The sequence below is a fragment of the Ascaphus truei genome, chromosome 1 (genome assembly GCF_040206685.1).
Source record: "Ascaphus truei isolate aAscTru1 chromosome 1, aAscTru1.hap1, whole genome shotgun sequence".
NCBI lineage: Eukaryota > Metazoa > Chordata > Amphibia > Anura > Ascaphidae > Ascaphus > Ascaphus truei.
In genome coordinates, this window is record NC_134483.1 from 452,444,042 (window position 1) to 452,457,986 (window position 13,945).

The 13,945-nt window shown below is 44.4% G+C and overlaps 1 protein-coding gene across 2 annotated transcripts in view; it reads right to left on the reverse strand.

The window, feature by feature from the left end:
• Window positions 1–13,565, reverse strand: part of AP1AR (adaptor related protein complex 1 associated regulatory protein) — a 43,661-nt gene extending 30,096 nt beyond the window's left edge. The window contains exon 1 of one of the 2 annotated variants that reach the window (XM_075617149.1): window positions 13,243–13,565. In XM_075617149.1, the coding sequence (XP_075473264.1) occupies window positions 13,243–13,316 (74 nt within the window). In that variant the 5' untranslated portion in view covers window positions 13,317–13,565. The remainder of the gene's footprint in view (window positions 1–13,242) is intronic. The other variant, XM_075617147.1, reaches the window with a different exon arrangement.
• Between the last annotated feature and the right edge of the window lie 380 nt (window positions 13,566–13,945).

Sequence of the window (13,945 nt, forward strand, 5' to 3'; positions counted from 1 at the left end):
CATCGTCATATACGTGCATAACTGATGTAAATAATGCATTTGTAACCAAAATAAATACAGTAGGCTTTATAGAAAGAAAATCTTTAATGTCAGCTGATTTTTTCTTACTAGTGCCCCCACAAAATACATACCAAAAAAAACCCATCCCTCTAAATACATGTAACCCCACCCCGCCAATACATATTAAAAATGCCCCCGCCAATACATTTTTAAAAGACCCCCCCATAAATATTTTTAAAAAACCGGGCCGCACGGGTAAAATCACCCCCCCTGCATCTGCCTCATATCACCCCCCTGCATCTCCCTCACATCACCCCCCCCTGCATGTCCCTCACATTACCCCCCCCTGCATGTCCCTCACATCACCCCCCCCCCTGCATGTCCCTCACATCACCCCCCCCCCCTGCATGTCCCTCACATCACCCCCGCCCCTGCATGTCCCTCACATCACCCCCCCCTGCATGTCCCTCACATCACCCCCCCACCTGCATGTCCCTCACATCACCCCCCCACCTGCATGTCCCTCACATCACCCCCCCACCTGCATGTCCCTCACATCACCCCCCCACCTGCATGTCCCTCACATCACCCCCCCACCTGCATGTCCCTCACATCACCCCCCCACCTGCATGTTCCTCACATCACCCCCCCACCTGCATGTTCCTCACATCACCCCCCCACCTGCATGTTCCTCACATCACCCCCCCACCTGCATGTCCTTCACATCACCCCCCCACCTGCATGTCCCTCACATCACCCCCCCACCTGCATGTCCTTCACATCACCCCCCCACCTGCATGTCCCTCACATCACCCCCCCCACCTGCATGTCCCTCACATCACCCCCCACCTGCGTGTCCCTCACATCACCCCCCCATGTCCCTCACACATCACCCCCCACCTGCGTGTCCCTCACATCATCCCCCACCTGCATGTCTCACACATCACCCCCCCCCCCCCGATGTCCCTCACATCACCCCCCCACCCCATGTCCCTCACATCACACCACCCCCTGCATGTCCCTCCTCCCTTTCTTCCCCTACCTCAAGCAGCGTGCAGGTTACGGGCGGCAAAAGCATGGCAGTCAGAGGCGGCACACGCACGCTAGAGCGCGGCTCTGAGCGGGCTCGGGGGAGTGATCGGAAGAACCGGGGGGGGGGGTGTTCTGATAGGAAGAACCAGGGGGGGGGGGTGTGTTCGGAAGAGCCAGGGAGAGGGGAAGGTGATCGGAAGAGCCAGGGAGAGGAGGGGGGTGATCGGAAGAGCCAGGGAGAGGAGGGGGGTGATCGGAAGAGCCAGGGAGAGGAGGGGGGTGATCGGAAGAGCTGGGGGAGTCGGGTAAAGGAAGAGCTTTGGGGTGCACGGTAAGAGAAGGAGGAACGTCCGGATACTTTGTTGAGCCTTCTTCAGGGTGAGGGGAGTGGTTGTCAAACTGAGGCCAACAGCCTCTCCAGGTTTAGAAATAACCAATGCATTTGCACACAGTAATCAGACTTCATATGCACGTAAATATGGTAATCCATAAAACCAGGCTGGCTGGACCCTGAAGAGCTTGCTTTGGGAAGTGAGATGCACACCAATATAACTTGCTGGGCCCAGAATCCTTGCAGCTTTTGCTTGTGCAAAAACGTTGGTCAAAAATATACCAATAGGATGGCACACCAGTCTTCCATAGACCAGAAGCAAACATATTTACATATTCAACGTTTCCGTTTAACAGGACCAGAAGGTGTTTTACTACATCGAATTGTTTCATCTATAAATGTTTACTTGTCTATGCAAGACTGGTGTGCCATCCTATTCTTGAGCGTTTATTCACAGACATGTGTACATCGGATTTCCATTTTAACACGACCTTTTAAATGAAGTTTATACCGTTTTACACATGGGAGGAAAGGGTGGAAATATGATTGAGGGGTCTCAAATCCGTGTTAGGTTTGAAGAAATTAACTAGTTGACAAAGAAACCTTGCATCCACAAGATAAAAGTAAAGTTAATACCTTCTCACAAGCAGTTTTGTTTGTAAGATGTTTTATAGAAATGTTAAATGGGTACATAGTAAAATAGTTAATGAGTAATGAGGGAAAACTCCAAAGAAACCACCTGAATTATTTAGGCCATCATATGGATTATTAATGATTTTTTTTAAAAGAGTGAAAGCTCTCTGCACACAAGTTTGACTAGGTCAGGAATAAATCTTTAAGATGTAAACGCCTTTTCCATTTCAGTGAACAACTCATGAAAGGTCAGTGGTCCTATTGAGAGGGTTAATGGAAGGAGCTAAGAGTTAGAGAGAAAAAAAAAAACAGGAAGATTACAGACAAAGAGAAAGTGTTTGAAACTAATCAACCATAAACTAATGAGACATTCTATAGTGAGAGAAATGTATGGGCAGACAACAGAGAAAATAGATGGGACCAGCATGTGAAACAGAGGGAAAAGAAAAAGTATGGGGGATTACAAAAATATGAAATTAGTTAAAAGTAATGACACCACTTTGCAAACTTTATGCATGTCATTAGAAAAGGGAATGCATTACTGATAAAAAGGAGGAAAACCTGTATTAGGCCGTATTAATGTATATGACTTGAACACTGTGAAATGTTTAAATGCCTTATAAAAAACTTTGGGAAAAAAAAAGGGAATGCAAAAACTGCTGGCAAGTCAGAAAGGATCCAGATCTAAAAAAGGTAATTCACAAAGATCACACGATTCCTGTGAGTTAGCCTTAGGTGCTGCATTATCAGGCAACGTGTACAAAACAAACAATAGGAAACACTTCTGAATGTTATGACAAAATATGTCAAAAGGAAATGGAGGACACCTTGATTGAGCAATGGCGAGTAGCATATTAAACTAAGCTTGGGCAACATACAGTACCGACACGAACAGTAATATTGGGACGACACAAAAAAAAATGAAGGTAAGTTGATTTAAACATTTTATATTACGGTGATACTATGGTCACTGAAGCATGGGAGTCAGTGACGTTTTAGGGACAGCTAGTGACATGCAGTTTAATAGAAGGCATATCTGCCCATTTAAAAAAGTATCCTGCCTCTCTTCATGCTCTCTCCACCTCCTATCAGTTTGCCCCCTTCCTTTTAACCCCTTCCCTGCCCCATCGCTGATGTTCTGCGATGTGCGGAAGGACATCCTATATCCTTTTAAAATATCAATTTATTTAAAAACACCTGTAATAAAATTACAACTAAACCTCTTACAAATTATTTTTTAAGAAACATTAAAATGAGTCTTCCCCCCCCCTATAGAACAGATAATTAATCGCAATGGCTGTCACAGCACATTTCTTAATATTGTTATTGTGAGAAATGTTCTGTTAGTGCCCAACCCTACATTGAGTTGATTGTGAAAGCTTTGGCCTTTGCATCTGCTGGTGTGGCAGTGCGTGCCTGGAGGCTCGAGATGTTACACCCCATAGATGACCTATTGAGAACTCCTCTCAGAACTTTTGGGTGCTGTACACTTTAGCTCTGCCGCTAAGGTTAGACTGTGCATCTCCACAATGAGCGCGGAAATGCTCTTTGTCACTGGAAGCCAATGCACTTGTTTGAAAAAGGATCCACTTCCTGACCCGTACAAAAGGCTTCTTTTCAAAGCGGTATGACTATAACAAATAAGACGGCTTGTAATGCAGGATAAATGTACTGGCAGATGAATGCAAAAACAAAAAACCTTATACTTACATTTACAGTACGTAAAGATTTTTAAAAATTACCCTTTACTGTACACTACAAAGCTGAAATTAATCAGGGCGTCTACCACCAGATCCGAAACACAAGAAGTGTACAGTGTTTCACATCGCTCAGCTATCCCCTCATTGCAAGAAAGTATCTCATAATCGCCTTACTACATACATTACATTTTTATGGGATCAATTTCTTAATCAAGAATAAGTATCCACCTTCTCAAATATGCCATACCCAGTGACCTATTTTGGAAAAACACTTCTCCTACTTCTTTTCCATTTAAAAATAAATTAAAAAAAATATGTTTTTTTTATCTCTCGCTATATCACTATGAACACGGAACATTTTTGTTTGTTAAATTCTAGTACTTTTGATATGTTCGCTTGTAATATATATATATATATATATATATATATATTTTTTTGTGGTGTATAGGACATGATGGCTGCCACTTATTCCAGGGGAAATAAACGTCGGCTTTTATACAATGCGGGTTATTCATTAAAGTGTGATAGTGCTAATGAATGTGTAACAATCTCTATGCAGAATTAACACAAAATAACCAAATGTGTCTTACATTTTCAAAACTTTTCCTAACTTCAGGATCCCGCAAAAATTTAATTGGTGTCTAAGGAAAAATCAAATATTAACGGCTGAGAACTATGATATTTAGGGGGAGGAGATTTATGAATGTCTGTTCCGGGTTAAAGCACCAGATCTGGCTTTAAATATAATCCATGTTGTCCAATAGATATTTGAGAGGTTTGACGCAGGGGGATTAGCAAGTACAATATTTGAACAGCTATGAAAAATGAGAACAGGACCGCCCTTACCTCTTGCGGTCCCCCTCCTCCGGCAGAGTGGCGACGTAATGGCGGTATGTGACGTCACATTGTAATGGCAACGCATCGTCATGCGACGTCGGGTCGCCATAAAACGTGACGCTGCAGGAGGAGGGGGCGACACTGCTACTCCGGAGAAGGTAAGGCCGAGATTATACTGTGTGCATTGGTACGTGCGCGCACAAACCAAGCACAAAGTGCAGGATCCCTCGAGGCTGTTCCTATTGCGCTCGCGCACGGCGGAGCCACCGCGTTTTGAAAAAACAAGCAATTTGTCTTTTCAAGTGGCAGCTGTGTAACCGTAGCGTCATGTGAGTGGTTCGGCCTATCACGGCAAAGCAGCTACGTGACATCATGGCCACGCCCCACGCCTCCAACACTATGAGCACAGATCGTGTGCGCTACTGCAGCAAGAGCTCGCACTCTCGCAAGCAAGCGGAATGTATGAGGTCGGCCTAAGTCGTCACACACACACACACACACACACACACACACACACACACACACACACACACACACACACACACACACGAGCGGCGGTCTGGCGCTGGCCCGGGGACTACCCAGCTCTCCCCTCTCCTGTCAGGTGGAAGTTAGATTCAGGGGCGCAGACAGGAGAAGGGAGCGTGGCCCCCCCTCGCCTCCCAAGGCTGCCGCCTTGCGCTAACGGGACTGAGTCAGCGGTGTTGCGATGGAGCATGATACAAACGTTTTCAAGAAGCTCTCAGCAACACTACTTTAATAACTTGAAGCAGCAATCCCCCTGCTAGAATTTGAATAAAATTGGAGAAAGTTCTATAACAGTCACGTTCCAGTTATAAAAAACAAAATTGATGTGTAGAACAATAAACTATTAAAGGATCACTGATTTCTTAAATATGGTAGTTGTTCCAGTTAAAAGGGGAATTAAAAAATATATATATTTACTGTACCTACAAGGTGGCAACATAATCTGCCGTGCAGAACAATAGGAGATAGAGAATGGTCACTTTGAGCAGCACTGACTTTCTAATAAATAATAAAAAGACAAAAATAAGGATACAGTGGCAGTAATTTAATACATGACTTGTATGAATGGCAAAATACCTGTATTATGTTGCATAGCGTTCTCCCACAGGTGCTACAAGTAAAATGTCTCCACATTTATAGACTAATCAGAGAGGCACAGCACACCAGTGAGTCCTGCATATTTGCCTCAAATAATAATAATAATAATAATAATGAATTGAGTGAGGGGAAGAGGCGCACAGTAGGCCAAAAACATTGTGCCCATTTATTGGCATAGCTGAATTTGTTTTCTGCCCATCCCTGTTCTACAGCAATCTTTTTATTTAGAAGGAAACTGATTTTATTGACCACATGTTTTTACTGGAAATGAGATGTGCTGTCCACATGCCCAGTTTTCACTTAGTGCAAATAATACATTAATGTTGTTTGATGGATACATTCATTTTAGAAAGCGAACACACCATCAAATGGAGGGTCAAAGATTCTTCTTTCCCTCAAACAATTACCTAGATTTGGTAAAATCTCTATGCAGAGGGTGCATTAATGCTTAACCTGATAAAGAAAAATCTGTTTGTGAACAGTTTGACTTATTAGCCACTTAAAAGTATAAAGCTTCATGTTGGGACTTGGGGTCAGATTTACTAAATAGTAATAAGCCTTCAAAAATAATTTTTTAATAGCATTAGTGGGAAACAGAGGGTTTCCGGAGCAGAACTTCGTTAATCGCAGTTGCAGGGAGCTCCCGAGATGCACACCTCGGAAAGTGCACTGGGTGCTGTCCCCTCCGGGGTGAAGAATGTGAACGTTGAACGCTCGAGGTGTGTTTGCAGAGTCAGACATTCAGCCGCCGGCCACTTCGCCAGTAAGGTTCATTTAAAGGGGTTTTGGAGGTTAGAGATTTTAGGGTAAGGGGTTAAGGTTTTTAGGGTAGGAGATTAGGGCAAGGGGATTAGAATAAAGGGCTTCGGGTCAGGGGTAGCGTTAGTATTAGGGGATCTTAGAGTAAGTAGGGGCTTACCTTGGCAGCGAAGCGGACGGTCGAGAGATGTCCAGGTGGCGAGGCAAGTGGCGGGCAACGCCGTCGGAGAGACAGATCATTTTTTACATGTAATGCTCCTTTAAGATGCTTTATGGCCAATCAATCAAAGTGAATTTCACCTATGGCCCCTACTTATACTGCGAAGTCATATTACTCTCCAAGAAGATTTAAGATCCATTAATTTGTATTGGACACAAAATGACGCCAAGCAAGTGGAAGATTTCTCCAGGGCTCACTGAATATCCACCCTAGCGAGAGCAAGTACAACTCATCGCAAAATGACACACCGTGCAACCCCATGCAATCAAGGGCGACATTCATTACTCACGGCCTTTCAATCCCTCCTCTGCCAAAATGGCTTCTAGTGCATAGCTAACAATATGCAGGAATGCATGAAAGTGTGAATACCAAACCTCATCTCCAAGCATTTGATTGCTCAGTCACATGACTACCAATATAATTCTTCCCTAACTCATCCCACATTGATGAGATTTCCATATCATCCAATCTGCAAGGAAGAGGCTCAGAAGAATATAGATCATGCAGGATAATATTAACAGTATGGTAACTACTCCAACGGTACATTAATACTACTCCAATAACTTCAGCACACATCAAACACTGTAAAAACATGTTAAGAGTCTCAAAACACCGGAGACAGCATGTTATAAGATGCACACCTCCTTACACAATAAATATCCACCACTGTAGTATTCAACCTATTATTCAATGGCAAAAATCTAGGCAAAAGGGTTAAGACAATATAATATTTAGGTGCTTAAACAACACAGAAGAGCAAGAGACTTGCAGACCTGGATGAAATCACATGTAGTAATTGGGGAGCGCCATGATACATAACTTGTAAAAAGTATCAATATTTACTCAGCGTGCGACATCAAAAACAGACGTTTTGACAAAAATGGATCTTTTTCAAAGAATAAAAAATATCAAATGGGCTTCGAGGAGAAGTGAAGTGGTTATATCAAATCCCTTGTATGTGATAAATACTCACGTGAAAACGCCATGAGCCAATATATCGCCGCCACGGAACCACGTACACGTGGCTCGGCGCCCCGGCACATGGCACTAAGCTACACCTACTGATATAATTGTGTCCGCGCAGAGTCACTTCACCCACCCCACGTGCAACCACGGTTACCAAAATGATATGCAACCAGGACGTGATAATGAATGAGTATAACACCACAACGTAAAGATACAGAAAGGAAAATAAAAAAAGCAAATGAACCATCAGCGCAGGGGGGGGGGGGGGTTATCATCGGTGCAAAACAGTCACCACTGACGGTATGGTATGGGCAGTAGGTGTGGCAAGTTGGTGATGTTGGCGGGTAGGGCGTCGTGCTGCCTGTGTGAATCTCCATGGCACGTGTGAGTACTGCTTACATACAGGTTTATTTGTGTACATATCTGTCCATTAAAGCACTTTATGTTTTATGCCTTGAAAAAAAGGTAGAAACATTTTTTTTTTAATTTATACATTTTTCAAGTACCTCAAACTATTCAAGTTACTCCACAGGAACCGGCAATCTATATAAAGCTTTTGAAATAATAAAAGCACACTTTTCTTTTCATTTCAAAAATGATAATAAACACACAAAAAAAATGATCCTTGTGCATGTTCTGTTCTCTTATGCAACAAAGCAGCTTGGAGCTGCAGATAAATGCTATTCATATACCCGGTTCCTGATGCAGAAACTTAAACGCACTGTGCGCCTTATTCAATGTGGTAAAGCAGTTATCCTGTCTTGTAGAATATTTTATTCCCCTTCATTTGAATGGAGCTGAACTCTTCTCCAGCACTGGGTAGCAGCTTCACTACATATTGAAAAAGGGCTGTAAGTGGAAGTGAATGAATTGCCAACTAAAGCATTTCCCTGCTTTTCAACATCCTGAATATGGGTCAAAGTGGTACAGGGCGGCTCTGCACTACATAAAGAGATAAACCTCGCCCACGGTGGAGGCCATCGTATTTACCTTTCACGTGTAACCCTAAAACAGATTGTGCCCCCTTTAACAAAGTGCTACATCCAACCACGTTTATCATAGATCACTCCCGAGTGGCGATAACGCTGCTGGTGTCACACTTCCCAGCAACTTAGGCCGGGATTTATCAAATCAGTCAACAGCAGTAACTGCCAGAACTCATCTAGCTCTGATAAACCCCAGCCTGAGTCTAACCTGACTGGAAAACAAATCCTAGCATTATTTGTCTGACACGGACAGACGGACGGACGGACACACACACCTCTTCAATGATATTGTACATGTAAGCCCCTGCTACAAATATATGTATACAATACAGAATGTGTCTGATCCACCTATCACAATGTGATAAGTTATAAGAGTCAGTCCCTGATCTGCCCGGCAACACAAGAAAAAAAACCAAATTGTTTAAACATTCTAAGGCCAGGTCCCCGCTGGCTACTGCAGCGCCCACTGCAGGGACAAGAGCCACCCCATAATGGGGCCGGGCCCGCTGCGAGGGGTGGCCGCTGTGCCGCGCCGAGAGAAACGCCTGCTCAAGAAAATTGAGAGCAGGAGTCGCGACGGAGCGCCCCCCCGGCGGTTCAGCCAATGAGGGCGAACCTGATGGGTGACATCACGGCCGTGCCCCTCCCCCATCACACACCCCCCCCCCCCTGTATTTCCCCCTATAGCTCTCTGCAAACCGGGGGACTCTGCTGCACGTGACACCTGTCTCACAGGCGCATGTGCAGCGCAGGCAGCGGGGTCGCAGCCTAACAGTCAGTTTGAGACAGAGGGAGTTGAACTGTCAGTCTGAGACAGACATAGATAGGGATTGACGGTCTGAGAAACAGAGAGACAGCCCAGGTGATAGTGAGATAGGCTTGAGAGACAGCCTGACACTCACATATGGTGAAACAGGAGACAGCTAGCCAAGGAGCAAGTGAGAGACCGCTGCAGAAACACCTCTCCTACACACAAAGAGAAGAAGTGTGTTATGAGAAGAGTCCACAGTAACAGAGATACAGATAGATGCCGGGCTAAGCGACGGGATAACAGACAGCCAGGAGGCCTTTTCCTGCAACTTAAGTATCCTTTACCAATTTCACATGCACCTCACAAATGTTTAACCATTAACAAGCCTTTAATGCTACTACATGCCAATAAGCAAGACACGAGCACCAATGCAGTGCTGGCAATAATAACATTTGCCTAAGTGGCTTCTACATTGGGACACTGGGACTAATAAAATGGACAACTGCAGCGTCCTTGTTTATTGTGTTGCGTGATAGATATATAGTGTTATGGGATATTGTTTTCATTAAGAGTAAGGGCTGCCCGGTCAAGGTTGCCCAGGAGGCATAAAGCACCAGTAAATATATACACAAGTCTCACCTGGTTTAATTCAAGGGGTCCAGGAAATAGAGGTGAACAAACAGAGCACTAACCAAGGCAGATATCCCAAGGTGGCCCCGTAAAAAAAATATTTATTAAAGTCTAATGGACATACAAATGCGCACACTAACATGTTTCACGCTCAAAGTGCACCTTGATAAAGCGCATTTGTATGTCCATGAGACTTTAATAAAAAACATTTTTTTAACGGGGCCACCTTGTGATATCTGCCTTGGTTAGTCTTCCGTTTCTTCACCTCTATTTCCTGGATTTCTCATCACGGATTGCACACCGGGGACTGGCAGGGTTGATGAAGGACAGCAGGCACGCACTGAGGAGTAAAAGGTACTGGCATTGGACTTATATTCATACTACTAAGTCCCTTACATTGCCTTGGAAGAACCCTATTAGATTGCCTATAGCAATCATTGTGAGTACTGCTGGATGTCTCACTAGGCGAAAGACTTTATGATGTTCCTATGTTATATATTACTGCCGCTGATGCCTGCCTAAAACCCATTGAAAACCGTCCCATTGGTAATTAACATGCTGCATTATGGTGCTTAGGACAATCTGACTAGGTGAGCACCATTTTCTGCTTTACCTAATTCAAGGGGTCCAATTATGGTGTACTAAGGCAGGAAGGCTCAGCCTTGCTACAGGACATATAGACTGTGGAAATAGAGGGGTCTCTGTATGCATACTTCATCCAGACCTCTTTAACCAGCACGTCTGTCCCCCAAGAGGGCAGCCTCCTACCAGAGATCAGTTACGATGGACGGCTGAAAAAAAGAACAGGGATGGCCCAAAATGCAGCTGCATTTCCCCAAAAACTATTTTTGTATTTTGAAGGTATGTACCATTGGTGGTAGTTTATGTTCAAAACAGTAGACCCTTATCCAGCTTGTGAATGTCCAGCTGTAGTGCACCACGTTTAGCAAGAGCATTGGGTACATCTGTATTCGAATTACTGCAGATCTTGGGAGATAACTTACACCCCTTCCTCTTTTTATTGTTTAATATAGGACATTTTACACAAATTCTGCTAGAACAGCCGGGAAAATATTGCTGGTGCTCCAGACATCTCAACTTTCCGTATTAGTAGTAAAACAGAAGACACAGATTTTATCAGTTGACTGATAATCACTGGTCTAAATAAATTTAAAAAATAATCTGTCCTCAGATGTATGGACACTACTACTGTATGAGGTACATTGCAGAAACAAAGGCAATCTGCAGTCACTTGGGTACCAGTCAGATTTTTTCCCGTAACGTTTCATACTGATGGAAGTTTCCACTTCACCAACGCTACAGAAGAGAGATATGGGGAATATTGGACAAGCACAACGAGATAACACTGCTCAGTGAGCAATACCTAGCCCCATACAACAAAAATATGTTCACAACATGGACCTGCAGAAAGAGGACATACCCAACCACTAATGACTGTAAATGTAACACCCCAAACTTGCACAAAAATATAGGTATATAAGGTATATGCAACATGAACAGTTGGTAAAGAGAAAGAAAACTGAAGTTTCCAAGAACAGGAAACAGACAGAATATGTTGCCACTGTTTCATTTATTACTATATTGGAGATTAAAGTTAGGGCAGTGAGGGCATCATCATACAATGCTCTATTATATCCCCTTTGCTTCTATTCCATATTGTGATAAGTGAGGTAAGAGTTAACAAAGTTGTAACTTTCATTCACTTGAAAAGCAGCTTTTGTAGGGTGAAAATAAAGTAATACTTGTAGCACTGACAATAAATATCATAACCAACCTGAAAAGTGTCCTTTTGTTTCCTTTCAGTGGTCCATCTGACTTAATAAAGTACTGTAGTGTTAATCTGGGTGTGAAAATATAAAATCACTGCTACCCCAAAACAGCTGGTAATATCACACCTTGACCACAGCTATGAATAGAATAGAGGAAAAAAGGTCAACACCAGAGGTTTTTTTTTTTTTGTTTTGAAATCAAACACTTTTCAATGATTGCAATAGAGATTAAATGGGGTTATGTTAAAAATTAACAAATTTTTGCTAAACTTAACCAATGTTCATTCCAGGATGACGTCTGCCCACAAAACACACTGCAAATGTATGTATAGGGTCTAAAGTGGTATCTTGCCAAGCACAACACCACCTGTATATAATGTAACAAGTCCAACTGATCACCCATGTACAAAGCTGTCCCTAATGTAGGGGTAGTCATCAGTTTATCATCTGTTACGTCTAGTTCAGCCGGTATAATTATATTTCTTAAAGCAACTATAATATGAACCATTTATGATGTGCTTGTGTTGACAGATTTGGTAAAATTACAATGCTATAGGAAAACTTGCCAGCCGGTTTCTTACAAAACTGAGGCAGGGAGGTGAACCTCTGCCACCAAATTACTGTATGTGTGACCTAATCTCCCTGGTGTAATCATCATATAGGCACTGAGAGGAAGTGATGAGGAAAGGATATAATGGTTAGTAAATACATTAGCAATCATACCACAGTACAAAAGGTAGAGAGAAGACAGTGATGTCAGCAAAGAGAATGACAGGTGACCTCATGTGGAGCAAGGATGTTCCTTCAACAGAGCACCCGTCATGTCCCCACTAGTAAGAGGAATTCGTGATTTAATGCACCAATGGTTTCAACACGTTAAGAGGGGGTCTCTATATTATTAGCATCAATGCAGCTCGGTGACAGGCAGGAGGGCAAACACGTTTCCATCACATCTATTTGCAGTGGAAGACGGGAGTTTAAGTCCCTCACATGTCACTTCTGTTAGGGGGGTCTACAAACCCCAGTCCCAATGGTTTGCACCTAGATGAGCAACACCACGCTGCCCGCAGCCTCACTCAGAGCAGGAACAAAGGAGTGAGGGGAGATGGGAGCGGGATGCAGCCAGACACCCCCGGGGAAAGGCGCTGCAACACCCCCTGCAGACGCATTTACCAGAACTCCCTCCTTCTGTCTCTGTGCGGTCTCCTACCTACCAATTAGACTGTAAGCTCTTCTGAGCAGGGACTCCTCTTCTGAAATGTTACATTTATGTCTGAAGCCCTTATTCCCATGATCTGCTATTTATATTATTTGTTACTTATATGATTGTCACGTGTATTGGTGCTGTGAAGCGTTATGTACATTAATGGCGCTATATAAATAAAGACATACACACCTACAACCTCAGCCCGGATTAACTCCAGCACTTCCGTGTCCAAGCAATGTGTAATGCTCCCGCCCGTGTCCCCCTGCCAAACTTACCCTCCTCCTGACCTCTGGATCCGGCTGCTCTCTCTCCGGAAAAGGCTGCAGCAGCGAGTCCAGCAGATCCCCATGGCATGCTGCCCTCCGCGCGCCCCACTGCAGCCCCGGGGAAACCAGCCCGCGCCAGCTCTCACTCAGGACCGGCCGCGGGCACGCGCCTCCGACCCGGCATCCTACACAGTGACAGCTCTCTGTCACGTGGGAACCCCGCGGAGCACAGGCAGAGTGTGACGCGACAGGTTAGCGCGCTCGTGCGCGGCTCACCATGCCTGCCCCTCCTCTTCTAGCGGCCTCACGCTCCGGCACGTTCTTGCTCTTCTCTTTCTCTCGTACACTCAGTGAACGAATTATGTGCCGGGCAATGAGCGTCTTTTGCCCTGGTCAAAGATGGCCGCCGAGAGCGCACTGACGTCACTGCCAACGCTGTGCCTGAAGGCGGTTTGTGATTGGGTGGGGGCGAGGCGTCCTCTGACGCTCCCACGCACGTTGCGGGCATTTCAAAACCTTCACACACTTATACTTGTTTCCTTTCTGTAGGGATAAGGTGCCCATCTTGTCTATACAAGCTATTAATCACGTCACTGTGCTTCGGTATCACCCCTGGACTGCCCCAATAACATAGACATGTAGTTTCCCATGGGTGTAATGGCGGTATGGCGCTATGAGTGGGTGTAATGGCGGTATGGCGCTTTGAGTTGGT